The sequence below is a fragment of the Apis cerana genome, linkage group LG5 (assembly GCF_029169275.1).
Source record: "Apis cerana isolate GH-2021 linkage group LG5, AcerK_1.0, whole genome shotgun sequence".
Lineage (NCBI taxonomy): Eukaryota > Metazoa > Arthropoda > Insecta > Hymenoptera > Apidae > Apis > Apis cerana.
The window spans coordinates 11,791,405-11,817,733 of record NC_083856.1 but is presented as its reverse complement, the minus strand read 5'-3'; the positions used below and the strand labels follow the sequence as shown (position 1 = coordinate 11,817,733).

General features: G+C 27.3%; 4 protein-coding genes across 20 annotated transcripts in view; 2 read left to right on the top strand and 2 right to left on the bottom strand.

Annotated features, from left to right (window-relative positions):
- Window positions 1-867: 867 nt before the first annotated feature.
- LOC107997867 (WD repeat-containing protein 48) lies at window positions 868-5,337 on the bottom strand. Of its 3 annotated transcripts, XR_009829800.1 has the most exons (13): window positions 5,095-5,335; window positions 4,776-5,028; window positions 4,142-4,358; window positions 3,803-4,015; window positions 3,431-3,726; window positions 3,113-3,301; window positions 2,733-3,041; window positions 2,559-2,661; window positions 2,315-2,480; window positions 2,033-2,224; window positions 1,710-1,956; window positions 1,511-1,635; window positions 868-1,435 (listed from the first exon to the last, which is right to left on the bottom strand). XR_009829800.1 is itself a non-coding variant. In XM_062075343.1 (11 exons), exons 1-11 carry the CDS (start codon window positions 4,821-4,823, stop codon window positions 1,573-1,575), a joined length of 2,043 nt encoding a protein of 680 aa, XP_061931327.1. In that variant the 5' UTR covers window positions 4,824-5,337; the 3' UTR covers window positions 868-1,572. The 3 variants fall into 3 exon arrangements, 1 of the variants encoding a protein (XP_061931327.1); XR_009829799.1 differs by having other exon boundaries at window positions 4,776-5,335; XM_062075343.1 differs by having other exon boundaries at window positions 868-1,635; window positions 4,776-5,337.
- A 548-nt stretch (window positions 5,338-5,885) lies between these two features.
- Window positions 5,886-12,194, top strand: LOC107997897 (splicing factor 1). Its single transcript, XM_017056831.3, has 9 exons — window positions 5,886-6,232; window positions 6,502-6,654; window positions 7,262-7,337; window positions 9,102-9,254; window positions 9,334-9,440; window positions 9,701-9,867; window positions 9,936-10,094; window positions 10,167-10,444; window positions 10,514-12,194. Exons 1-9 carry the CDS (start codon window positions 6,034-6,036, stop codon window positions 11,067-11,069), a joined length of 1,848 nt encoding a protein of 615 aa, XP_016912320.1. The 5' UTR covers window positions 5,886-6,033; the 3' UTR covers window positions 11,070-12,194.
- Window positions 12,195-12,651: 457 nt separating this feature from the next.
- LOC107997798 (uncharacterized) lies at window positions 12,652-20,816 on the top strand. 2 transcript variants are annotated; one of them, XR_009829796.1, is made up of 8 exons: window positions 12,652-13,161; window positions 13,238-13,671; window positions 13,833-14,122; window positions 14,318-14,461; window positions 14,538-14,652; window positions 14,736-14,913; window positions 14,976-17,520; window positions 20,459-20,816. XR_009829796.1 is itself a non-coding variant. In XM_017056639.3 (7 exons), exons 2-7 carry the CDS (start codon window positions 13,459-13,461, stop codon window positions 15,155-15,157), a joined length of 1,122 nt encoding a protein of 373 aa, XP_016912128.1. In that variant the 5' UTR covers window positions 12,652-13,161; window positions 13,238-13,458; the 3' UTR covers window positions 15,158-20,816. The 2 variants fall into 2 exon arrangements, 1 of the variants encoding a protein (XP_016912128.1); XM_017056639.3 differs by having other exon boundaries at window positions 14,976-20,816.
- LOC107997818 (acetylcholine receptor subunit alpha-like) overlaps window positions 14,976-26,329 on the bottom strand; it is a 75,835-nt gene continuing 64,481 nt past the window's right edge. For 9 of the 14 annotated variants that reach the window (XM_017056667.3, XM_017056674.3, XM_062075337.1 and 6 more), the window contains 6 exons: window positions 25,872-26,040; window positions 22,771-22,907; window positions 22,427-22,585; window positions 21,221-21,403; window positions 20,810-21,023; window positions 14,976-20,652 (listed from right to left, as the gene is read on the bottom strand). In XM_017056667.3, the coding sequence (XP_016912156.1) occupies window positions 20,455-20,652; window positions 20,810-21,023; window positions 21,221-21,403; window positions 22,427-22,585; window positions 22,771-22,907; window positions 25,872-26,040 (1,060 nt within the window). In that variant the 3' untranslated portion in view covers window positions 14,976-20,454. Of the gene's footprint in view, window positions 20,653-20,809; window positions 21,024-21,220; window positions 21,404-22,426; window positions 22,586-22,770; window positions 22,908-24,312; window positions 24,588-24,955; window positions 26,041-26,329 lie in introns of those variants that run through there. The other 5 variants (XM_017056675.3, XM_062075338.1, XM_062075339.1 and 2 more) reach the window with 3 other exon arrangements.

Below are 26,329 nucleotides of genomic sequence, written 5' to 3'. Positions count from 1 at the left end.
TAGTTATTCTATTAATCAACGTCCCTTAGCTCGAAAAATATTTATCACAGAGCTCTAAAAATTCCTAATAAAAATAAAGAAAAAAACTAAGTTATAATAACTAATTCTTTTTTACATTATTAAATAAGTATAGCAAAAACTTAGCAAATAAATACTTACACGATATGTAGCAAGTAGTATTAAAATGTAACAATAGAATAATCTCTAGATTTATTAAAAAATTGCTTCTATGTCATTTTTATAACACAAAAATTACAACATTTAGGGCCATATTTTTAATAAAGAACATTTTTCTCTTTATCTTTTTTTTTCTCATCTCTTCCTCTTATTCATTTTTTTTTTTAGAAAAGTTAAGCGTTTATCCCAATTTCGTAAAATTGGTGCAAAGGCTTTGATTTTTGATATATTGGATTTTATGTATACAGCCCATCACCATAATTAAAGAATCTTACTTACAATCGCATTTATATGTACAATTGATAGGATTCTAATAAAATGGATGTTTTAATATATGATTAACTACACACTTTGTGTTTTTATCTATTATAGATTTGTCTTCTAAAATCAAATTCTGCCAATATATTTATATTTATTTTATATATTTATTTTAATAATTGTAATGTATTTATGTTTTTTTTTTTCATATGAAACATCATTATATATCCGTTAATGAAAAGTTTAATTAATTGAAAGTATTAAAGGCAGAATTTAATCTTATATTGAAGACATACTATGTTACTTCCTATATTATTATAGGAAATATTAAATTATTAATTTGGCTGTTCAATTTTAATTTGATTAATGATAAATTGACATTTTTTTCTTCCTATCATAGTTTGCTTTTTTTTTTAAATAAAAAGGCAGGTGTGTGGAGTATTGTTTATACATATATATCTCTTTGATTTCATTTCTTCAATTACATTTGTTTCTAATTTTATCAAAAAAATAAGGATGGATATTATTTACAAATCATAAAAGCATATAGCTACATGAAATTAATAAAAAAAAATTCAAAAAGCATATGAGAAAACATGGTATTTAGAAGTTACACTCAATAATAGTTTCCTGGGCCATACAATTTATACTTTTTTTGTGCTTAAACTTTTTTTTCAGTATTTTTAAATTGGGAAGACTATAAATGGCTGACAGTAAATACTTCGCAAAAAACATTTTTAAAAATAAAATAATTGAAATTATTTTTGTATTTGGCCACAGGATATAAATGTACAAATATGAGCAATTTATACTAATGTTTCCACACATTATTGCCTTTAAACTCATTTAATTTTAAATAGTCTACATGTAACCTGGCTTTTATTCGTCTTCAGTCGCAGCATCTAATGAAACATTCATCGAAATTCGATTGAATATTTCATGAAAAGAAGGTAGTGTGAAGTTGCACACTCTGCAACTAGACCACATATTTTCCGTAATTCTGCAATATTTTTATATTATTATTTTTAATAAATAAGTATTGTATAAATAATATTGTACAAAAGCATTTACTTACTTTATGACGGTATAAAACCAGGCACATTTTCGTGATCTCTGTTCCGATATACTTAGCCCTAACTATTTTACTGGCCGAAAATGAAGTATTAAATCTGCTGAACTTTTCCAAATAAAATGTCTCACCTAATATAAATTAAAAAGAATTAAAAATTTCATAGATTTAAATAAATATTGTTACATAAAATATTAGAACATACAGTTCTTAAATCCATAGAAGGATCTAAAACTTGATCATTACATAGCAATTCTACTTTTTCTTCGGCCAGCGAAGAATTATCAGCATTTGAATCTGTATTTGTTCTATCTCCTGCTGGAGATCCTCCAGAAACTGTATTTCCAGCACCAGCTACTGATCCTGAGTCACTTCCAGCACCAAGCACTTTATCGCAAACATGTTCTGCTACTTTACGAATTTGTATAAAATCGTTTGCGATTAAGCGATCTCTTAAAATATATATATAAAATTCATATTATATTATTTGATAATATTTATAGAAAAAACTATTTGTTTATCACATACTTTTTTAAACTTTTTACGCCAGATGTGGCATGTGGAAGAATATAAAATGATATTTTAATGAATTGTGGAAGATTTTTATCCACAACAATATTAACTACCCATGCTGGTACAGTTTCATTTAATAGTACTCCTTCCATTTCTCCCGCAGCATCCCTAACTAATAATCTATATAAAGGTCTTCCTCCTACTTCACTAAAATATAATTATAACTTTATTGTAAATTATAATTCAAAATATTTAATTAAATTTATTAAAAAAAAAATGAATATAATATTTTTGTACCTAAATATAACAGGTGTGTGGGTTGGTACAGAGAAATATAGATTTCCTCCTCTAGTGTGCATAGAACCATTACCATCATTACTGTTGCCCTCATTTTCATCGTCGACATGTAATGGTCTCCACCAATGTTCAAGTAGAGCTTGTAGTAAAAGATTTCCATAATTCACTAAAAAAAAAAAAATTTAAGAAACAACACAAAAAATAATAAAATAATAATAAAATAAATATAAAAAATAAATATTACCTTTTTGATCTACTGCATCATTTTCTGCAAGTCCAGTTTCTTTTGCAGAAACCCATGCAGAAAAACAATCATTTTCATCTTGACCTAAATGAATGGTCAACATCTATAAAAATATAATATTAAAAATTATCTTCAATTTCGCATATATTAAAATTTTATTATAAAATTACATACCCCAGTTTTAAGATCTATACTAAACCAATTTGGAACATACACCATTTTATTTCTTTTTTTTATTTCTTGTTCAAAATCTATCTTTCCTAAATCTTCAACTTTACGCGCCTTTAATACATCATATAAAGCTACATTTTCTTCTGTATCTTTTGTTAGAACATGTCTTCGATCATTTAAAACGTGACAGTGCCGTATCGCTGGAGCACCTAATATTTTTTGTGCAGGTTCTGTATTTTTAGGTGTTATCCCACTAGCAGAATCACAATAGTCTTCTATTCCTAATTCTTGCCAATCTTTTTGACTTATAGACTATAATAAATTTCAAAATGTTATTTATATTATTGACAAGATTTTTTCTTATATAATAAAATATACAATACCCAATTATTTATAGTAGATTCACTAGTTGCTACCCAAATGCTAGATTGATCAGGTGTCATAACCATTTTTAACACAGGTGCTTTTTCTTCACAAATAACTGTATACCTTTCAGGATAACATGATAATTCAGTCATTACAACTCTTTTGTCTCTACCTCCTGATATTACATGACTGAAAGTATCTGTTGCCTAAGGATAATTATTCCAGTATAATAATTTGTACTATTTATTTTATTAAAATATTAATTAATTAAAATATTAATTAAAATATTAATATTATTTTATTAAAAGAACAAAAAGGAAGAAAATTATAATTACCAATAATGCCCAAACACCTTCTTTATGTACTCTATAAGTTTGAATACATCTTTGTTGCCCCAATGACCAAAGTTTAATTGTTCCATCAGAACTGGCAGATAAACACTGAGTACCATCTCTATTTAATACTAATGCTTTGATATTATCCATATGACCACGAAGTTTCATTAATTTAGTACAGTGTCTTGGATCCCATACTCTTAAAACTTTTTCTGTGCTACCACTTACTATAATTGTTCCAATTTGATTCATGGCAAGACTATATATAGAATCTTTATTTCCACTAAGAGATGATGCTGTAAATTATTCAAATAGTTAAATAATATGTAAACAATAATAAAAAATTTAGTTATATATATATTAATTTTTTACTTGTTACTGTATTGTTGCTTGCTGTAAGAGCAGTTAATGTATTTACATCCCATAAGAAGATTAATTTATCTAAACCACCACTAGCAACTTGCTCTTTATCTTTAGCATATGCTAGAGCTTTCACATAATCTTTATGTGTTCTTAAAGTAGACATACAAAAACCTTTATGTGCATTCCATACTTTTACTGTAGTGTCAGAACTGGCTGATATTACTAAAACGATTATTTTTATTAATTAAAAGTGATTGTAGCATTAATATAACAATGTTAATTTAATGTGACATTTTATATATATATGGATATTATATATTAATTTAAAAATATGAAAAAAATACGTACAATTTTTGCCACCACAACATAATACTATATCATTAACCCAATCTGTATGATGTTCCATTGATTGAATGTATGGATCTTTCATATTTTTGCAATTCCATATCCTTATAATGCTATCTCTACCTGCAGAGTAAAGCCTATGTAAAGCTGGATCATATTGTAATGAATTAATTCCAGCTCTATGCCTTTTTTCCACTTCATCTCTTATAACCATGGATACCTTTATTAAATGTATAAAATAATAAAATAATTGAGTAAAATATTCTGAATATATATATAATATATATTTTTATTACAAATAAATTTATTGAAAATCTATAAACATAGAAAGTCATTTATAATATTATTCGTTACAAACAATATTACTCATTATATGATTAAAAGAAAATTATGAAATCGATAAATAATTGCATATAGTATCAAACAACAAATATGAAAAAATCATAGATCAATCGTATTTCTATTATTTCACACACCATCATGTGGTTTTTTTAACGATCGGCATATCAATATTAATCAGCATGTAACAATGTCGTTTTCATAAAAATATTTTATTCGATTAAAAAATATATATATATCTGAAAAGCTACGTTGTAATAATATGTTTCAAAAGAAAAAAAGTATTACGAACAAGTACCTGTACTTTCTTTCGAGCACTTTGCCCGCCTGTCTTATGAGCTGCCATTATACCGCGAACTGTTCTATAGTTTTGTACTTAAAGATAATAGAGAAAAACATTCGAAATGTACTACAGTTAAACTGTAACACTTGCACGTTCCGATGCGTTGAAACCACGCAGTAGTTTCATCGTTGATTACATAGGAAACCTTACATGACCAGAAGGTACTGCGTTTTCAACGCTCGTAAAAAACAATCCAGTGCACATCACACTGAAATTTAAACAGCTGTCAGACTATCAGATACAAACAGTGTTCATGACGATCAAATATAGATACTGTTAATGTTCTAACGCCGGTATCAATAAACTCCGACGTTATACACATAACGTTACATCACGTTTCAGAACATCGGACAACGTTTCGACACCATTGTTGTGATTGAATAAAGCCGGATATGATTATCATTTGTATTTTAACAAATATTGTATTTATTTGATTCTGTAAAAAACAGATTTTAATATAGAATTTTAAATAAAATTAACGATAATAAAATAAATTAAAATTAAATTTGGATTTAAAAAATCGGTATTTTAAGAATTATATCTTGTAACCAATAGTAATCTTGTAACCAATAGTTGTACAATATGCAACTGTGAATATATATCACTGCATTTATTACAACCAATGAAATATAATAAAACATTGCATTAGGATGTATTTATAAATTATTTTTAAAAACTATTCTAATTAAAATAATAATTTTATAATTTATTAATCAAAAAATTTCAATAGATTATTTAAACTTATTTATAAATGATATTAAATAGAAAATACAATACTATTTTATATTTTATATTATGTTAAATTTAAGAACGCAAGATAATTATTCTTACAAATAATAATTATTTTTTATAATGTCTTAAAAAATATAAATTAAAAAATATTTATTAAAAAATATAAATAAAATATCATACATATTTCATTAATGAAAAAAATTAATGCAATAATTTGAATCTTTTTTTTTATTTCTTTTTATATTTATTTTGTTGAAATTGAAGGTGTTCCAAAACTCATCAAAGCGCCAACTAGCGAGAATATTCTTTATTAATTCTACCCGAAAAGACAGCATCCGTCTCCGGTACGCCCATGAAAGAGGCAAAGGTGTCCGTCAGTTGAATGCCGCCATTTTCGTGGTGTGTAAACGTTCTGTTGATTTTGGAAAAATAAGCGCATGATCATTTTGACGTATCGTACGTCTTTGGCAAGTTCTACATCATGAATCAGTCACGGAATTTTACATCATTATTAAATCCGAGTTATTTGCAAAACGCGCAACAAAATGCTGCGACTGCAAACGCGGCTGCCGCTGCAGCTGCAGCAGCTGCCGCGGTAAGTGCTGCAATTGCAAATGGAACACAGCTTAACACCAATTCCAATTCCACAACAAATAACACAAGAAAACGCGAAGCGGAAAGTACGTTTGAAAGTTTTTTAATATGCCATTGATTTTATTCTTGTATCATGTTGCGCGACCTGATTTCTTATGTACAATTTGCTTAATCATATGATTTTACATAGCTTAATATAATCATATAATTTTCAATTCTTGATCTTTTCATACAATATATAGGTGCTGTGTAATATGTGATCTTTTTTAATTTTTTAAAAAAAATTTAAAATTTATTTAAAACCTTAACTTAGAAAAAAATTTCAAGAATTGTGAATAAATTAGACATATTGTAGGTGATGGTAAACAGGAAAAAGAGACGAAAGAGGAACGTAGGAAGAGGAGGAAAACTAGATGGAGCGGTAGTGAACATGACAAAACTTTTATACCAGGAATGCCTACAGTTCTACCAACAAACCTGACTCCTGAACAGGAGAAGGCTTATCTCTGTAAGTTTATTTTCTGTATTTCTTTGATCATCATTTCAATTTAATTATGTATTATATATATACATATATATATACATATATGGGCAGGATATGATTTAAGAATCATGCTTCTGTGTATAAATTCTTGAAACTTAATTTGTAGTACTATAAAAGATGTAAGTATGTATATATTGTTAAAAATTTATATTTGCCAAAGGTAATTGCCCTTTAAATATTTTCAACAAGCGAGTTTGGCAATAGGAATTGCCAATTTTGCTGAATGATGAAGTTATCAGATTTCTTAGATTGTTTAAATAAATTATATTAAATTTTCTATCAGTTTTATTTCTTGTATATTTATATATATATATCAAGGTTTATCACATATATATAAAATATTAAAAGAAAATAAATTATTAAAAAAAAATATTGAGGTATATTTTATAATTTATGAAAAGAAGTAGAAATTTATTCAAGAGAATTTACAAAAATTCAAACAAAATACTAGATTTAAATGAATATTCTATTCTTTTGAAACATGCTTACATTATAGAATGTATATTGGTATGGCAAATTGGCAATATCTAACTGTTGGGGTTTCCGCCCCCTCTAACCCGTTGGTTTACAGTTCAGCTGCAGATTGAGGAAATCAGCAGGAAGTTACGCACTGGAGATCTTGGAATTCCACTTAATCCTGAGGAAAGGTTTGAACGAAACTTACATACCAAAAATGACCATAACATATCTACAATACCTATCTACTGACCATTCAGCAGCCCATAAATACAGGGGCCTTATGATATGGCTCCAGTACAGTTAATGTGGGATACTGATGTCTGTTTGAAAAGATTGGGCTTGATTAAAGCCACCACGCAGCACAGAAGATGAATTTTGATAATATTGGTTTGCCCTAAACAATTTCTTTTACTAATTCATTTTTATTAAACACTGCTACAAAATTCTTGCTAGATATACATTTAAACAATTTAGGGCAATAATTAAATTAATTATAAATAATTAAATATAAAAAAATAAAGCATTTTTATCATGAATATATTTATTTTGAAAATAAAAATGCATTGTTTATATATAAATGCGTCTTTTAACATTTGATACAATTAAAAGTATAAATTAAAAAATAATTATAGTAGCAGTGTTTAACATACAGTGGGTATTCTAGTCCATATATTTTCTAAAATAGTTATATTCTTGCACATGTAGGGAAATTCAGAGGTGTTCCTATGCAGAATGCTTTATTCAAGTTAATAGGCTGTATTTCATTATTGTATTGACCAATTAATAAAATAATTTTGTGCATAGGGCACCTTTATAAATTTTTTTATTAGGCTGCCGTGATTTGCACGGCATTTTATATTTGTTATTTAATACTGTAATACCACAGGAATATTTATCATTAATTAATAAAAATAGATTATTATCCTTAATCACAACTTAATGACCAGATTTCAGGCAAATAATGAAATTCATAAAAATATAATTGCTAATATAAACATAATACTATAAAGATCAATATTACGTTACTTTCAGGTACAACTTAAATAAATACACATTAATTTTTCTAATAAATTAATTTACTCCAATAGGTTTAACTTTTCTGATTTTAGCTGGAACCATTATTTTATATCATTGTGTTTCATTAGTATTATACAGTATAGTAAGATATACAAACTATTAACTAATCCAAAAAAATTATTTCCTAATAATCACAGGATCAATCTTAGCAGCTGACATCATACCGATTTCTGCCGTGCACAAACGCGCAGTCTTCCAGGTGTTACCTACTGAATAGATTTATAGCAATGTTATACTCAACATTACATAATTTTTTATTCTTTATTTTCATATCTTGACACTGTTGGAAAAAATTAATTTTTTTTTTAATTTGTATAAATATAGTACATTTTAAAATTAATTAACAATTTCATTATTAGAAACACTTTTTTAGCTTCTAAATTAATAATAACTCATTTCAGATTTAATAGATAAATCTTTTAAATATAAATTATTGCAATTATTATTAATTATTAAGGTTTTTATTTAGTACAATATTTCATCTTTAATGAGATTAAGAAGATTAAGAATATATATAAAAATATAAATAAAAATAATATATTATTCAATTTTTATTTCATTTTATTTTTTAATAATAAAAATTAAAATTTAATTTATTTAATGAAAAATTTTACATATATTTTATAAACGATTTTTTAAAATTTTCCAACATGGTCAGAATTTCTTTTATTTGTTAAAAAAGACAGAAAAGAAATATATGTTAAAGAAAAAATATAATTAAAGCCTAATAACTTCGAAAATCAATTACAATGTTATCTTAGTTTCCAATCTTCCACTTAATCACACAATCATAGTAGGATCAGGTTGCTTGTATGCTAGTACCATCTTAATGCAAACTTTGTTTCTTGACAAAATTTTATTTTTTTATTTTGCAGATCTCCATCTCCAGAACCTATATATAGTAGTGATGGAAAACGGTTGAATACGAGAGAATATCGTACTAGACGTAAATTGGAAGAAGAGCGTCACAATCTTATTCAGAAGATTCTCAAAATTAATCCAGAATTTAAACCACCACCAGATTATAAGTAATTAAAAATACTTTTTTATTTATATATTTAGAATTATAATACGAATGATTTATTATATTTAAAATATTATTTTTAGACCACCAATTATACGAGTACATGATAAAGTAATGATTCCTCAAGAAGAACATCCAGACATTAACTTTGTTGGTCTTCTAATTGGTCCACGTGGAAATACGTTGAAATGTAAATTTTAGATATTCATAAATATATGATATTAATATAATATTACTCTTACTCAAAAAAGTTTTTAAAAATGCAAATATTATCATTTTTGATAAATAATATAATGTAATATAAATATAAATAATATTTAATATATAATATTAATCGTATATTAATCATATATTATAACTATATATATATATTAACATTGCGTGATGATTTTTTTTCATTAATCTATTATATATAAATTTTTAGTTTTTTTTTTTTTTGGTATTTTATAGCAATGGAAAAAGAAACTGGAGCAAAGATAATAATTCGTGGTAAAGGTTCTGTAAAAGAAGGAAAAGTTGGAAGGAAAGATGGACAACCTTTACCTGGTGAAGATGAACCTTTGCATGCATACATTACTGCTAATAACTTGGATGCTGTAAAAAAAGCCGTTGAAAGAGTATGTAATAGTTTTATAAAGTATTATATAATTATTTATAAATATTTCATTAAATTATTTTTTTGTAGATTCATGAAATTATACGACAAGGTGTGGAAGTACCTGAAGGACAAAATGATTTGAGACGTAATCAACTTAGAGAATTGGCTTTATTGAATGGAACATTACGTGAAAATGATGGACCACGTTGTACTAATTGCGGTGCATCCGATCATAAATCATGGCTGGTTAGTACATAGATATTTAAATGCATTTAATTAAAAGCAGATTAATTTCATTCTTATCTTATTTATTTATAGTGTCCAGATAAACCAAATGTGACAAATAACATAGTATGCTCAAGTTGTGGTGGAGCAGGTCATATTGCACGTGATTGTAGATCTAAGAGACCTGGACAAGGTGGACCAGCTGCTGCAGGCATGGGAGGAATGGGACCAGGTGGAGATAAAGCTAAAATAGATGAAGAATATATGTCTCTTATGGCAGAATTAGGTGAAGGTCCACCACCTGATCGTTCTAAAACTGGACAGCCACGTCAACCAAATCCAAATCCTAATTATCCTGGTCTTTTTGATAGGTAAATTTTATGTTTTATTAATTGTAATTAATTTTTATATAAATAACTACTTTTTTCAATTTTGTTTAGACAACAAGCACCTCGTGCTTTAATGGCAGCACCAGCACACCCGCCACCACAAATGATGCAAGGTGGACCAATGATGCCTCCGCCAGGAATGGCTCCACCACCATGGAGTCAAGGAGAAGTAAATAATATGAATGGTATGAACATGCAATGGCAACCTCCAGTTAGTATGCCTCCACCACCTGGTGTAATGCAACCACCTCCACCACCGCCTGGTTCCACATCTCAACCAAATATTCCACCGTTGATGCCTTGGATGGCTGGAAACAATCAACCACCGCCACCAGGACAAATGCCACCTACACAAATTCCACCACCTGGAATGGGTATACCACCATGGCAACAAGGACAACAAGGACCAATGCGTCCACCTCCACCTGGAACTGCTCCACCACCAGGTTTTCCAGGATGGCAACCACAACAAATGGGCGGATGGCCACCAGCAGCTCCTGTTCCTCCCCCACCTCAACAACAAACACCAGCTCCACCTGGCATTGATCTCAACACTTTACCTACATTATTAGCACAACCACCTCCCCCACCACCACCAACTAGTTAGTGTAAAGAATCATCATACCATCTAATCAAATCTTTATTCGTATAATAGAGGGATATTATTGGTCGTGTCAGTAAATAGATTATAATATTGGACTGAAAACAGTTAACTATTAATTAGTTGAAATAATTCACGATTTTAAATAGCCCGTTCGTCGTATATGGCTTTGTTCTTTATAAGTAAAGAAATATATAGTTAGATAAATATTTTTCAATCCATCTTAAGGACCATGTATTCTTTATAGAAAATTACTTTAGAATTCATGATATTTTCGGAATTTTAAATTAAAAATTTGTTTTGGTTACCATTACTTTCAACATTGTATGTATCTAAAGCTTTCTTACAAGTATAAATGTAAGTGATATACCAAACACAGTTTTATAATGTTGTTTCAGGCACTTTATAATTTTTACTATATGTTTCTCTAAACTTAATATCATATATTATAATTTAGAACATAATTTACTTGTATTTTGTCAGTAGTATGCATAATACTTTGTAGTATCTCATTTGTTGTTCTGTACAAGTACAATTATGATCTACTTTTGCTTCAATATATTACCTATTGTGAAGACAAACATTATATAATAATCAACAAACATTATAATAAATAATCAGAGCGAAAATATGTTTTTTATGGAACTAGTGGTACATACTATGTTCCTATAATAATATTATCCATTATTAATATTAATATATATATAATTATTATAATTAATTTTATATTACTATTTCAATAATTTTGATGGATATAATTTGTCATAAAATATTAGGTGATACAATGAAGCATCAGAATTGTAGCTTGTGCAAATAATAATTTGTCAATTTTAAATTTCACATTTAGATTATTTATATGTTAAGTATAATTTTTGCAAAAAGGTCTTTTTCACACATATATTTACAATTCATTCATTATCAAAATGTACATTGTAAACGTCCAAGCGCAATAATTTCGTATCACTGATCCATTACTAAAAAGTAAATTTATTGAACAAAAATCTTAAATTATATAAAACATTCGCTTTATATAAAATAATATTAGTATTGTGTGTTACATTTAGAACACAGTTTGTGAAACTTCATAGCTTAACGTGTATATTAATTACACAATAAAGGTATTAAAATATATATTGTTCATATATTTTTGAACACTCTATAGAAAAATATATATATATATAGTATCTATGATATTAAAAAAAATTTTTTTAATGAATTAAGTAAAATAAGACAATAAAATTAATTAAAATTTTTAAAAAATAAACAAGAAGATTAAATAATGAGAGAATAAGAATAGATAAAAAATTATGGAATCAGCACTATCTTTTGAATACCGCCAATAAAACACAAAAAAAAGAATAAAAAATAATGGAAAAAAGATAAAAATAAAGTAAGAATTATTATCTGATCATTATTATGGAATACACAAAATTTTTTTTGTGAAAAAGTAATATTTTAAAATTACTCGAAAAATTATGTTGATTTTTAATTTTTGTTCTATGAAGAGATTTTTTTTGATTAAGAGATGGAGCTAACGGTCAATTCTTATTTTATCTTTATACTTTTTCCATTATTTTTTGTTTTTTTTTTATGTTTCATATATGATATTCTAGAAATGGCATTAATTTTATAATTTTTATTTTATCCTTATCTTTCTTTTATTATTTGCCTTTTTGTCTATATTTGTTTCATCTAATTATAATGTTACATATGAATTATTATATTGAATTGAATATATTGAATTAACTAAACAAACTTCTTAATATGGATTAATCGATTAACTTATCGAAATATTATTATCTACATAATTATCGATATTCGCCTTTGGCGGATGAAACGATAATAATTTTTAAGATTAACAAAAAATTATAAATAGATAATAGATATATTCAAAGTTATTAAGAAAAATTCATTGACGAAGAATTTTTCTCTTTTTTTTGCAATTTTTATGACTACATCATTGACATTATTATTTCACCTATGCCATCTATATTATATTTAGCAATTGCGGTTATTAAATAGTGACTCCATTACTGAATCAAGATCGACTCTCTTACTATCAATTCATCCTTAAATTTTTTTTAAATTTTTCAATCTGGTAATGTGAATCTACTCTAAATCTAATCTTTGGTAGTCTTTTATATTTATATTTATTAATTATTATATCTTTGCAGATTTCTGATGGTGTGATCAAAAATGCTTTAATTGCATTTTGCATTTTATAATGCATCTAAAAAACGCTTTAAATTAAAACTTTTGATATATTTTCAATTAATATTTAATGTGGCCTTCGTCATTGTATATTGTTATATTTATACGTTTTAACGTTTAATTACTAAATTTCATATATTGACAAATTTATGTTCACGTAAAAGTTTAGTTTCAAAAATTTAATATGTTGAAAGAAACTGTAAGCAGTTGGACAATCGGATTATATTCATTTGCTGAGATTTCACAATTTACTCCAATGGTTTCGAATTTGTGGGATAAAGAAACATTTAATATAGCATATGTACATGGCACAAAAATAAAAAAATCCGATATATTAGTTGGATATTTAATTATATTTTGGATTATTTTATATTTTATATATGAAAAGTGCCTTAATGTAAGTTTAAATTATTTTATATTTCTACACTATGTTATTATATTAATTAATGAATTTGTCAATTATTTTTTTTTTTTTTTTGGGTTATTTGCAAAGAGTACAGATAAAGGATAACAAAATCTAGTGACAATACATTTGATAATTTTCATTTATTAACACAGTCGTTACTTCGACAAATGCGCATTCCATTGATGCAAAGAAATAGAATAATCAAAGCTATATGGAATTGTGGATTTTGCTTTGGTAGCATTTGTTACCTAAAATCATCTTCGATTAAAACATTAAATTTGTTCCCTGAAGAACGAATAACACATGAAGAATTGGGTGTTATTTTACATAAAAGCTTTTACTTTCATCAAGCAGGATTAGAGATTTTATGTCATGGAACTTGGATAAAAGGCTGGGCCAATTTATTATTTGCATCTTTTGTCATAAATCCATATCAAGAAAAGTAAAGCAATTTTTGTTGTAATATTTATTATATACTTGATAGTTTATATAAGTTTATTTAGTTATATAGTTTATATAACTTTTTTAAACACAAGATTTATTATAGTTTTTATTTTAATTTAATTTTTTAATTTAAATGATATAGATTATAATGTTATAGAAAATTATATTTTATGATTTTTTATAATCTTTTTAGATGGTGTACAGTAGTGAGTACGTTTCTATTTTACAAAGCAGTTGATACTATTATAATAAATATTTGTCGAATCTTATTATGTATATTTCATTTTACTGGAAGAAAGTTATCTAAATTATTCTTCTGCTTTCATTGTCTTAATTGGTTAGTATATGAAAAAATTGATATATTTTTAATCATATTTTCTTAATTGTTTCTTATTGTTTTAATAATTTTTCAGGATATATTTATATGTATTATTTGTACCAAAATTGATGTTATGGTCAGGATATATAGAACAGACAAGAGCTCAGTTTAGTTTATGGCTATGGTTTATAACAGAATGTCTAGATTCTGTAATGCACATATATTTATAAAATATTAAATTACAAATACAATATTTTATAAGAATCTTTTTCTTAAAAAATTTAATTTCTAGGTATGGATCAAACTTTTAGGATGTGCAAAAGCTACTCATTGGTTAGAAATTTGTTTATTTCCCTCACCAACACAAGAAGCAATTGAATTAGCAGGAATACAAAAACGACATAGAGATTCCTTAAAGAAATTAGTTAACAAAACATCAAAAAAAACTGAACTCTGGCAAACACTATTTTGTAAGTATATTCAAATAAAATATTTATATTAACATATTAATTTTGATTTTTATAAAAAACAGGTGCTGTGGCTATTAAAAAAAAGATCAAAAGAATTCGTCAAGCAAAGCAAAATGATTGTATATCAATATCTGATGTTACAGAAAAAAAATTAATTCAGATAGAGAAAAAAAACGAGATAAATGAACAACAAAAAAATGAATTTAAGGAGCATAACATAGAGTATAAAATCGAAAACGAATAATATAAATTTAAATCAAATTTACAAACTTTATTAAAATTAATTATGAAAAAAATTTAAATAAAAAATATTAAAGAATTAAAAGAAAAAAATAAAATGCTCAAACTCTTATAATTTTTCATTAAATCAAGTTTATTTAAAAATTTTATACAAATATCTATTTATACATATAAATATATCCATATACTTTTTTTTTTACCTTTTTCTAGAAATTTTTGTTATTTATTTATTTATTAAATTCATTATAAATATGATAAATGTGAAATTAATAATGTTATTTTTATATATTATGTCTTCTTTTAAAATTTTATGCAATTAACCAAATATTTTAATGCTAGCAATATTTGCAAAATATGCAAATAAAGATGTAATATAAAGATGAATATTTAAAAACAATATTTCATACTTATTAAATGTTTATTTAACAAATCCTCGATTTAGAAATGATAATGATGAAATGTCTTTTAAAATTATTTATTATTTATTTTTTAAATATTAAGCTGCAGAAATAAAATCTACAAAAAGTAATATTTTTAATAATGATAATTTTAATACTGATTATACAAAATAATATTGTCTTTACTTTTATGAAATGTGAATTTTACAGTATAGTATTATATATAAAAGAAACTTACGATTGCAAAACAAATTAAATTTTAATATTATATTTAGCATAAAGTAAATATTTAAAATAATATTTTGTTGTTTTTTTTTTAAATCAAAAAAAAAATGTATAATTTTTACATATATAGATTTAAATAATAGAAAATTGATAAAAATTTGGGAAGTAAAAAATTTTCAACTTGATATTTATATACAAAATATAAAATTTATTATTGTTTAGCTTATTATTTCTTTAATTAGAAAATAGAAAATAATAATCATTGTTTATACAATTTTTATTTAAAATTAAAATTGTAAAATAAAGAATTAAAAAAAAATTATTAAATATATGTTTAAAACAAATTGCAATAAGTTAAATATATAATCTAAATAAAATTGTATGTATTCATGCTAATATTTTACTATATAATTTTACTAAAGAAAAATTAAACAAATGACACATTGTTCCTAGATATATAAAGTTTTATTTCTGATCATTTTGGACTGTGTCAATAAAATATAGTACATGTATTTAGGCTGAATTGTTCCACGATGTTATACAATTTAATGAAAAATATTATAAACGAATGTTTGAATAAAATCCTATTCAGTATGGCAGCAGCATCATATGCCTCGTTAATATCAATTTCTAAAAATTGTTAAAATATTTAGTTTAGAAACTTATACATAAAATGTTGTATTATACAAATGCATAATACATTCTTTTTTTTTTGACTTGACAACAATTAATGATAAAATAATTCAAGCGATCTTATTTTTATATCAATGTCTGATGAGAAATATCATAGTTTCTATGTTTTTGTAAATGTGTAAATATATCTTTGTTAATGTAATAAAAGAATTATAATTTTGTTTGCAAATAGATATTAGATAAGATGACTCAAATTAAGTGTCACATGAAATAGCTACTAATTATAACATGATATTTTATTTAGAATCTAAGGTCACTTATATATAAATAATGGTATATTATTCAAGTCAAAAATTCAGAAAGATATAAATTGTAAGAATTTTGACATTATTATTTGATACTTTATTTACAAGATATTTTCAAAGTTACATTCTTAATTTCTTAAACACATTATTTCTCTTATTTTCTCTTATGACCTTAGATTGTTTAAAAATAATTTTTTTGGATTTATTAAATTTTCTTTTATAAAATAAAGTTATGAGATTCTACTAAAAAAAGTACAAAAAATGTAAAAAAGTAAAAAACTAAATTTATACCTTTTTATAACTGCTTCATTTGACACTTATCTTGAAATATCTCAATGCATTGTAACATTATATTATTGTAACATTTCAAGAAATATTTACAAAAAATATTTTTTGAAAAAAATTATATAAATATTTAATTCTTTGAACAATAATGTATCTAAATAATCTCGTTTGTGATTAAAAATCATGTTCGTCGCATTTTTTAAAGTTCATTCAAACAATGTATATCTTATTGTATTAACAAATGAAAATCACATATAAAGTGAAAATGCATAATCGAATCGATGATAAAATATTTAACCATAGGTTGATTAATTATGCCTTATGCATAATCCGATGAGTAAAACTACATTTAATATAGCAACACTTCTCTCCCTGAATGCGTTGTGAGTCCGAGTGCTGAATAAGGCCATTTCATGTGAATGACGACCGTTAAAAGTTCAACACACCATTTATAAAATCTTTTCCTCTATTGGAACAACATTTTCAATCTCGTAAATGAAGACAAACTCTGCTTAATTTACGTAAGTTTTATAATCGAGCTTATAGACACACTCACAAAATATCTTGCCATATTACTTTTATCGTGTGTGGTAATGATTATTTATAATATTTATATATATATATATATACACATAATGTATACATATATATACATATACACCTACATATATATATATATATACATATACACACACATATACATATATATAATTAAATTGTTTGTAACTTACGTTGAGTAACTATCACTGCGCTTATTTCCTCGTAATAACATATAATCAGTTTCTCTTTTCTTTTTTTTTCTACTTTTTATTTTTATTTTTTTTTTTTTGTTTCATTATTATTCTTCATTCACACAGATATCTTTCACGCACTCTCTCAAACGACAAAAAATTAAAATAAAAAAATATTAATAAACATAAGATCCATATGTAAAATCCATATTAATGTCATGACCACGCCAGCCAGCGATAATTTTAATTTTTTTTATTTCCTTGAAATTGTTTTCTTCTTATCTTCACCGTTTTTGAAAGAAATGTTTTATTATAAATCACAATAATGATAAAATTTACTGGATGAATTTATATTATTGAATAATTCATTGATTAGATTTCTTCGGAGTAGTGCATACAAAATTGTCAAAATGTTTTTCCTTTTCAATGTATTCTTGTTGACTACTGGCAGGCATTAGTGGTTCGTCGTGATACAGACGATAAGCCGAATGGTAGGACTAAGTTAAAAAATCTACGATCAGCGATCAAAAAAGAATTTTTGTCGAAAGAATTTTTAAGCTTCACTCTTAAGACATAAAATTCTGGATATTCTTCATATATACTTAATTAACAATAATTTTACCAATCAGGCTCTACTTATTTTCTTGTTTTTATAATTTTTTTTATTTTATTTTTTGCAAGTTTATTGGGCTGGAACAACAGTAAATCGCAAACATATGACTGTTGCTCATCAAAAGTAAGTCATTAATTTCGTAGTTTAGGAAGACAGTAAATTATTCAGAACGCGATTGCAATAATAAACAGTTGCAACGTTTTCATTTTTCTTCGTGCATTTCATCTTGTTTTCTTGTCCCTTCATGCACGCCATGTTAATATGTGTAATAAACATTTCACAGTTCGTCGGTGGTCTGGAACGAACGTAATTACGAAAGTGTATCTTATTACAAACATATTACGTATTATGAGCAATAAAAGTTGAGTCAGTGAAACTTTCTTAGGCCCAACACTTCTTTTTTTCTTATTTCTTTTCTTATCGCCACTTTGCGCGCTTTATATGGATGCAAATATTTAGAATTTACAACTTCACACCTAGAGAGACACGCGATTTCATTCTCTATTCTTTTCCTTGTTTTTTTTTATTTTGTGAAAATATGGCCCCATTGTTACAGGCTCGATGTAAACTTTAGAAATTGTTCTCTTCCTTCCTGAGTCTGCAACAGGCTTTATCGAATTCCATGCCATATACATGTCAATGATTGTGATCCTTTTTATATAATTTTTATAATTGCTTTAATTTATCGTTGATCTTTATTTTAAAGCTCATTTCAATTTGAAACTACATTGTGTAAAATATAACACTTCGGTCCCATGTTTTTTTATAATTTTTGTTCTTCGTATTTAATAACATATGAGAACACTTTAATGCGATATAATTACAAAATAGTGTTCTTTGAGATTTTTTTTTCAAGTTAATGGAACATTAGTGTTACTTTAAACATTTATAAACAACAAATAAATATTACATTTTTAGTTTTTTATATCTATTATTTAATTCAATCACCCTTGAAATAGTAACATCTAATATAATATGTTTATCGATTTATTTTTTTAAAGAATCACAACTATACCGTGAATGCAACTGGCATAAAATCGAACCTTCTTTAAGTCTCTCCGTATTAATTCTATATTGTGTACATATTTTGACAACCTGATCATTCTATCTTTCGTTCGTTTTGTAATATTAACAATAAAATCACGAGTCAAAAGTCGTTTGCTTTCAACTTTTATGCAGAAACATATTTCTTGACCATTACAATTCGAATTTTAATCTTTTATGTGAAAACAAAAGAAATATATCATAATTATTTAGAAATATGATTTTCAAAGATTGCAATCAAGGTCAAAAAATATGTTTAATTACATTTATTCCAGTTCCGTTTCATCTAATTTTCATTCATTTTTGTTAGTTTTATTCCTATGTATGACCGCTTGTGTGCGTATGCTTTGAGAATCCTCGCCTCGAGCGGGCAAACAGCAGTTAATTGGCCATTAGTCATATAATTCACGCGAAAAGTCGAAGACTCACCGAGGCTTCAGTCTTTCAGTCGTTTATACCAGGGACGTAAAACCTCTATTTCAATAGTATTCGCAAGAATATTAGAATTTCTTAAATTTGAATAAAATCTAAAAATATTTGGACACATCTACTAATGTCTATTCCAATGTATATTTATCATTCTTGTATTACAAATCAATCAATTTAAAAAAAAGAATTGTAATTCTTATGAGAATCAAATAACTGACTTTAATATCCGATACCAATAATGAATCGAGATTAAAGCGATAGAAGTAGAAGTATCTTTAATAGTATTAGAAATACTTTAACGTATCAGCCGTTTCGGATCTAGCAAAATGACGATCAGTGTAAGTCATCAATGTCAATTAACGCTAACAGACTTTCTGTACAATTTATAAATACTATCAAAATGATTGATAGTATATGGGTATTCTTTATAGAGTCCCTGGTCAACGTGAACGCATTTCGTATTTGTTCTTACGTGTTGCGTAATACATTGTGTGTGTGTGTGTGTGTATATATATATATATATACACACACACATATATGTATGTATGTATATGTATGTAGTATATGTGTATAAACGCATGTATGTGTATGTGAGCATGCGTTGTACGTGAAGAATAACGAAATTGAACAATTGTTTTTCAGAGGCTCGTAACGATGTGTGGCTTGGCAGTGGTGGAAGCGATCTCGGACAGTCGTACGTCAATGGGAATGCGATCGTCGTAAAGCGTTGGTGCCTGCAGGATGATTCCTGCCGTACCGACGACTACGGCTAATGTAAAAATCCAGAGGAATAGCCTGTCAAGCACCATCGCGACATATTTCCAATCTTCCTTGACCTAAAAAATTAAATATAATTAAATTGATGAAATAAATAATTTCAAGATTATTATATTACATTATAATTAATTAAGAAAACTTTTAAATAATTTATTCTTTATTTTAAGCATATTATTTTATTTTGCAAAATCAAAAATAAAATAAAGATTCGCATACTCTGGTAGAATCCTCTTCTCTTTTCGTATGATCAGCAATGAAACGAATGCCTTCGATAGCTTTATATATTTCTGGGCAGTGATGCCAATGATGAAGAGTGTTACAGAGAGCGTCCACGCTCTCCTCAGTCGGCAGTTGCGGTGGAGGAGCAGCCGTGGTCGCTGGTGAACCGTGAATGCGACACGCACTTCCTAAATTCACAGCTTCTAATTCCCTAATAGGAAATAGTTTTTTCATATAGATACAGATCATAAATTTTTCTTTTTAAAAATTTAAAACACAAGATTAAAACAAAAATTTGAAAAAGAAGATAAAATTAAATATATAAAAATTCCATTTCTAGATCTTTTTAAGGATTATATAAATTTAATATCGATAAAATGATTAATTATTAAAATAATTTTTACATACCGAGGATGTAATTCGTCCCGCGAATCGAGACTCGGAAACAAAACGGAAGATTCAACCAGCTCCGAGGCTGAAGTCTCTACAAAAAGTGACGGATCCCGCAATTCGAGACCATTGCACGTTCTGACCATTACTCGTTGACCATGATGACTACCCATGCTACGTTTATCTATCTGGTATTGCGGCCTATCGGTAAAAGATACAATTACCATCAAGACTTTTAAATAATTTAAACAAAATAAATAATTATTTGTCTCAATTTTAATTTTTAATTTACAAATTTGTAATATTTATAACAAAATATTGTTATTTTACATTTAATTAGAAAATAATTATTGTACAATTTCTAATAATTAATTTTCTAAGAATTTATACATATTTTTGGAATCTATTTAAGCGTAGTATTCATTGATAGGAGCTATTGATAAATCTTTTCTATATTTTGCATATTTTCTAATAATCAATATATATACATATATTAATTTTTAAGCTTGTGAAATTATGATCCTAACTACTGAATAACTATTACATTACTGAAATGATATTTCATTTACACAGGTGATATATGATTGTAATAATAAGCCAATGATATCAAGCATGTCGATAAATGTTAATAATCAATTATACTGGGAATATTACGTTGCAAATAGTGTAAAATTTCAACAATGTGCTACGACGTAGTGCTAAATTGTGCATAATTTTATATGAAACTATAAATATGAATATTATTGAATTATCGTGTTATATTTACAGTGAGACTAAATGTGCAGGATTTCAAATCATTTGAAGAAGACAAATAACAGATCCGAGAGAATTTTCAGTCCCTGCCCTTATGCAATTTTTTCTTTCATCTCCTTAATTATTAAAGCTTAACTTTCGAATTTTAATATGATATTTCTTTAACATACTTTCCTTTTTTCCTTGTCGATATTATATTTTCCACATTAAATAAATTTCAATATCGTTATTTTGCATGTTTGTTCGCATGAAAATTGGATTAATTTCAATTTGGTGGACAGAGAAAGAGAAATAGAAATAAAAAGGAAGAACAAGAGAAAGAAACAGAGAGAAAGAATGGTGGATTGTGCTAATGGTTGCAGACACGACGTGACACTAACGTCACGTGCGAGGCCACTAAATGAACGTTCTAAATGCTGCTTGGCATAGACTCAACGGTTGGTCCAAATGCTCGATAGAATCATATCTTGCCTGGAATCATAATCGGATCTCTTCGAAGGCGTATTATACCTGCGCATCACCAGTAGTCTTGGCAGAACATGAATAAAAACACGACGGACCCATGGTGCCATCACGTGTGTCTGTGGCGACCGGAAGTGAACATTGAGGACTACCACGGTTACGCATATACTGAAAACGAAGTGTTTTACACGTTAAATTATAATTATAATTATCGCTCAATAATAATCAAAAAATTGAAGATTTCTAATTTAAAATTTCCCTTTCAACTTAATTTAATTTAATTTAACTCTAAGAAAATAAATTTTACAATTTAATCCAAAAAATTTAAATAAATTTGTCGATATTGTTGATACCTGAAGGTGTCTAGGATCATGGTGAAAAGGACGAATTTACCAAGAAGCGGTACTACGAGCGATGTGGGCGGGATAATTTCGGCCAGCAGAAGGAAGAACACAGTCAGCGACAGTAAAATTGAAATTGATAGGCTGACCTGCAATTAAAGCGATTTTTGAAACACGTCTTTATATATAATTCAACAATAATATTATTTTGAAAAAAAACATGTTTTCTAAAAAAACAAAACGCGAATAAATGAAATTATAGAAAAATAAAGGAAGAAGGAATTCAAACAGATCAATATTCCAATTTTAATTTAAACTTTTTTCAAGAATATGCCTGAACAAACCAATCGTCGCAACAAGAAGAAGATCCATCCATGATAACGTTCACGCTCAAAATTCATCGAAACGCTCAAATTCATCCCGATTTCCAAAAACGAATCCCAAGTTTTCAGACGCACGATAGCCAATACAGCGTACCAATCGCAACACACGATACACTCGAGGATGAATATGATTATTCTCGGTGTATCTCACCGATAGATCGTTGTAAGTGTAGAGGTTTCAAATCAGTAGGCAAACTTAGAAACAAAGAAACAAAGCCCGCTATTGTTTCGTTCTTTTGGCAGCTTTTTCGTCCAAAGTAAGGCAGATTCGTGGTTCAACTAATTCAATTGCCTCTTTTTTAAACGAGATTCATCCTGTAACGCGTTTTACATTCGTTTTACAAAAATTTATACCGCAATTGAGAAATTTATTCTTACGTTACACGAATGTGATGTTGAACAAACGGATAAACGGTAAAATGATTAAAATTAAAAACGAAACGTAATTTGTAAGCAAGAGGGCAATAAGCCCTCGAATTCTTGTCCTTTTCAAGTGAATGAAATCGGGAGAAACGAACGGCTGCAGATGGCACACGCTGACATCTGACCTTCTCCCAGTTTTTCCTTTCTTTCTCTCTTTTTTTTTCTTTTTTCTTTTTCATCACCCTCTCTCTCGACCAGTTTCTCCCTTTATCATTTTGCTCGGCTGTTTCGAGCCAGAACAATACGACTGAATTATAGAGGCGCGCACGGCGTCAAGTGGGTATCGGCTCGAGGTCAAGAGTCTACGAGGAATGGAGGCCGAACGGCATTTAGAGGTTTGCATTCCGACCATGGATTTTGATATTTGACCCTCTCCATCCGGGATTCTGCTCGAACAAACGGACTTCGTCCACGCGAGATCGCGCATTAATGTAAAAATATTATACGAATGTCGTGTAATATTTTTTTATTACAATTTCACAATTAGATTAATTGTTTGAATAAAATTTTAATTATTATTGATTCATTTGGAGTTTTAATCTTAAGATTAATACGTCAATAAAATCAATTGCAAATTTATCAGTTGTACATATAAGATTAATAATTATAAGAATAGTAATATTTATAAAATTAAGATTAATTGGTGGTTATTTAATAATTTCTTATTGATCAAGATCTTCATTTATATATGTTAATATGTTCAACAAATATAGAATGTCTTCGGTGTCATAAAATTTAAATAAAGAAGTTTTGTTAATAATTGGTTTATTTATTATTTTAACATTATATCGTTTATTTAGATTAGATGTGCTTGAAAGCTTCTTTCTTTCTTTCTTTCCTTCTTTTTTACATATGGCCGTAAAAACCACAGCGTTTCCATTCTTTTTCGAAACAACATTCTTTCCAACGAGTTTTCAAAACTGTTGATTTCGTCGTTTGTATTCCGCGGAATTTTTCTGGATAAAATAATATCTCTATCGTTCGTTAATTTATATTCTAGATTATTTGATATTTGAAGGATTTCTAAAAAAAAAAAGGATTTAACACAGACTTCGATATAATAAAGCTTTGATGTAGAGAGGGGAGGAATTTAAGAAAATTCCAAGAGAATTCTTCCGTTTTCGCGCGGAAGAAAGGAGGAGTTTCTTCTGCGCCCCTTTCATCCCGTCACGTGGAACGACGGGACGATGCGTCGACGAATTTAATATTCTTTATTGGCTTTACTTTCCTCTCGAATTGGCCGCGGCACGGCGACGAAATTTATCGATACACTTTCGCGACGCTCGCCTTCCTTTTCGCGAGTCCTTATATTAAATCCTCGCCACCAACTTTCCCTCCCCGTAAATCGCGGGAGACTGATCTCGATGTTTCGTGCAACTTACGATACTTACACAGCTTTGATGCGGCAATTCGAACGGCATTCGATGTTTATTTACGCTCGATTCTTTTCAAATATCCTTTCGTATAGAATAAATTTCTAACCTCTTTACGTGTAGGTTACGTGTAACCTTGCGAAGCGTGGAAATAACACACCGTCAACGGTTAGACTTTTTATCTCAAATTAGATCGCGGATCGAATTACACTTTTGGCGTTGGCCCGAGTTTAACGGTCAGTGGGAATAGAAATATTATTTTCGAAGTTTTCGAGTTTTGTAAACATGGAATACGGTAAAATGAAATTAGTTGGACCGGAGATGAGTTTAATTTTTTGTTATTGAATAATATAGAAATTATTTCTATATTATTATTATTTTATATATTATTTATTAATATTCATATATATATAAATTGACGATAGAGAGAAATAAATAGCGATGAAAATAAGGATATATTAAGAGAAATATTATTGAATAACGAAATTATTTCTATCTAAGAAATAGAAATAAGAAATTGATGATAGAGAGAAGAAAAACAGCGATAAAAATAGAGATGTAATATAAAAATAAATGAATGCTTGAGCACGTTAATGTAATTACGTTATTATTAAAGTATTGCTCAAAACAACGATATATATATATACTTCAACATTCGATAAATTTTTTTTCTTTGCGCGTGAAATTATTTTAAATTAGCTAAGAAATTCACCGAGAAAAGCACCTGGAGTGTAAAGGATTAACCTGTTAAAAACTTGAATCAATCCTTCGATCGATTAAATTTCTACAATCGAAAGTTAACAAAAAGGAAGAAAATTATTTCACGATTTTTAGCATTCGAAGTAGTTAAGCGAGAACTTAGAAGAGAAAAGAAAGAAAAAATAATATTAAAATGAACACGATTTAATAAAATAAAAGCAAGTCTTTTTTTCACCTTCTCGCCACTGTCGCTTGGCAGATAGAAGACCAATACCGTGAGGAACGAGATACCCATACACGGTATTATAAGATTGACGGTGTAAAACAGAGTCTTCCGTCTCATGGTGATGTTGAACGTGATGTCGAGGTAGGGCTCGTCACAACACGTGTAAAATTTTTCATTTCTGCAAATGAAATCGTTTCAATGGTTAGATCGCGATCCTTTAAATGAAAACAAATATATATATATTCGTGCAAATTTCTCGACTCGATTGGACTCGAATTGCAGAAAAAGTTGGAAAGGAGGAGAGGCTCTCAATTTTGCTCAAAATTTTCTCCACCCAAATTCTCGCTCAAATGCTCGCTCGATATCAAGAATTTTATCTTGGCTTTTTCTGGCTTTTTCACTGGATGGTTGTAACACTAGATTTACGGATGGGTTTGATTTTATACTTAAAAATTCTGAATATGCAA

Bases quoted from the DNA above. Each gene is read 5' to 3' on its own strand.
- LOC107997897 (XM_017056831.3), top strand. From the start codon at position 6,034: ATGAATCAGTCACGGAATTTTACATCATTATTAAATCCGAGTTATTTG. The intron at 9,441-9,700 runs GTAAATTTTAGA...GGTATTTTATAG, and splicing joins ACGTGGAAATACGTTGAAAT to CAATGGAAAAAGAAACTGGA. The intron at 9,868-9,935 runs GTATGTAATAGT...ATTTTTTTGTAG, and splicing joins TAAAAAAAGCCGTTGAAAGA to ATTCATGAAATTATACGACA.
- LOC107997798 (XM_017056639.3), top strand. From the start codon at position 13,459: ATGTTGAAAGAAACTGTAAGCAGTTGGACAATCGGATTATATTCATTT. The intron at 13,672-13,832 runs GTAAGTTTAAAT...TTATTAACACAG, and splicing joins TATATGAAAAGTGCCTTAAT to TCGTTACTTCGACAAATGCG. The intron at 14,462-14,537 runs GTTAGTATATGA...ATAATTTTTCAG, and splicing joins TGCTTTCATTGTCTTAATTG to GATATATTTATATGTATTAT.
- LOC107997867 (XM_062075343.1), bottom strand. From the start codon at position 4,823: ATGGCAGCTCATAAGACAGGCGGGCAAAGTGCTCGAAAGAAAGTACAG. The intron at 3,727-3,802 runs GTAAAAAATTAA...AATAATTTACAG, and splicing joins AAGCAACAATACAGTAACAA to CATCATCTCTTAGTGGAAAT. The intron at 2,225-2,314 runs GTACAAAAATAT...ATTATATTTTAG, and splicing joins CACACACCTGTTATATTTAG to TGAAGTAGGAGGAAGACCTT.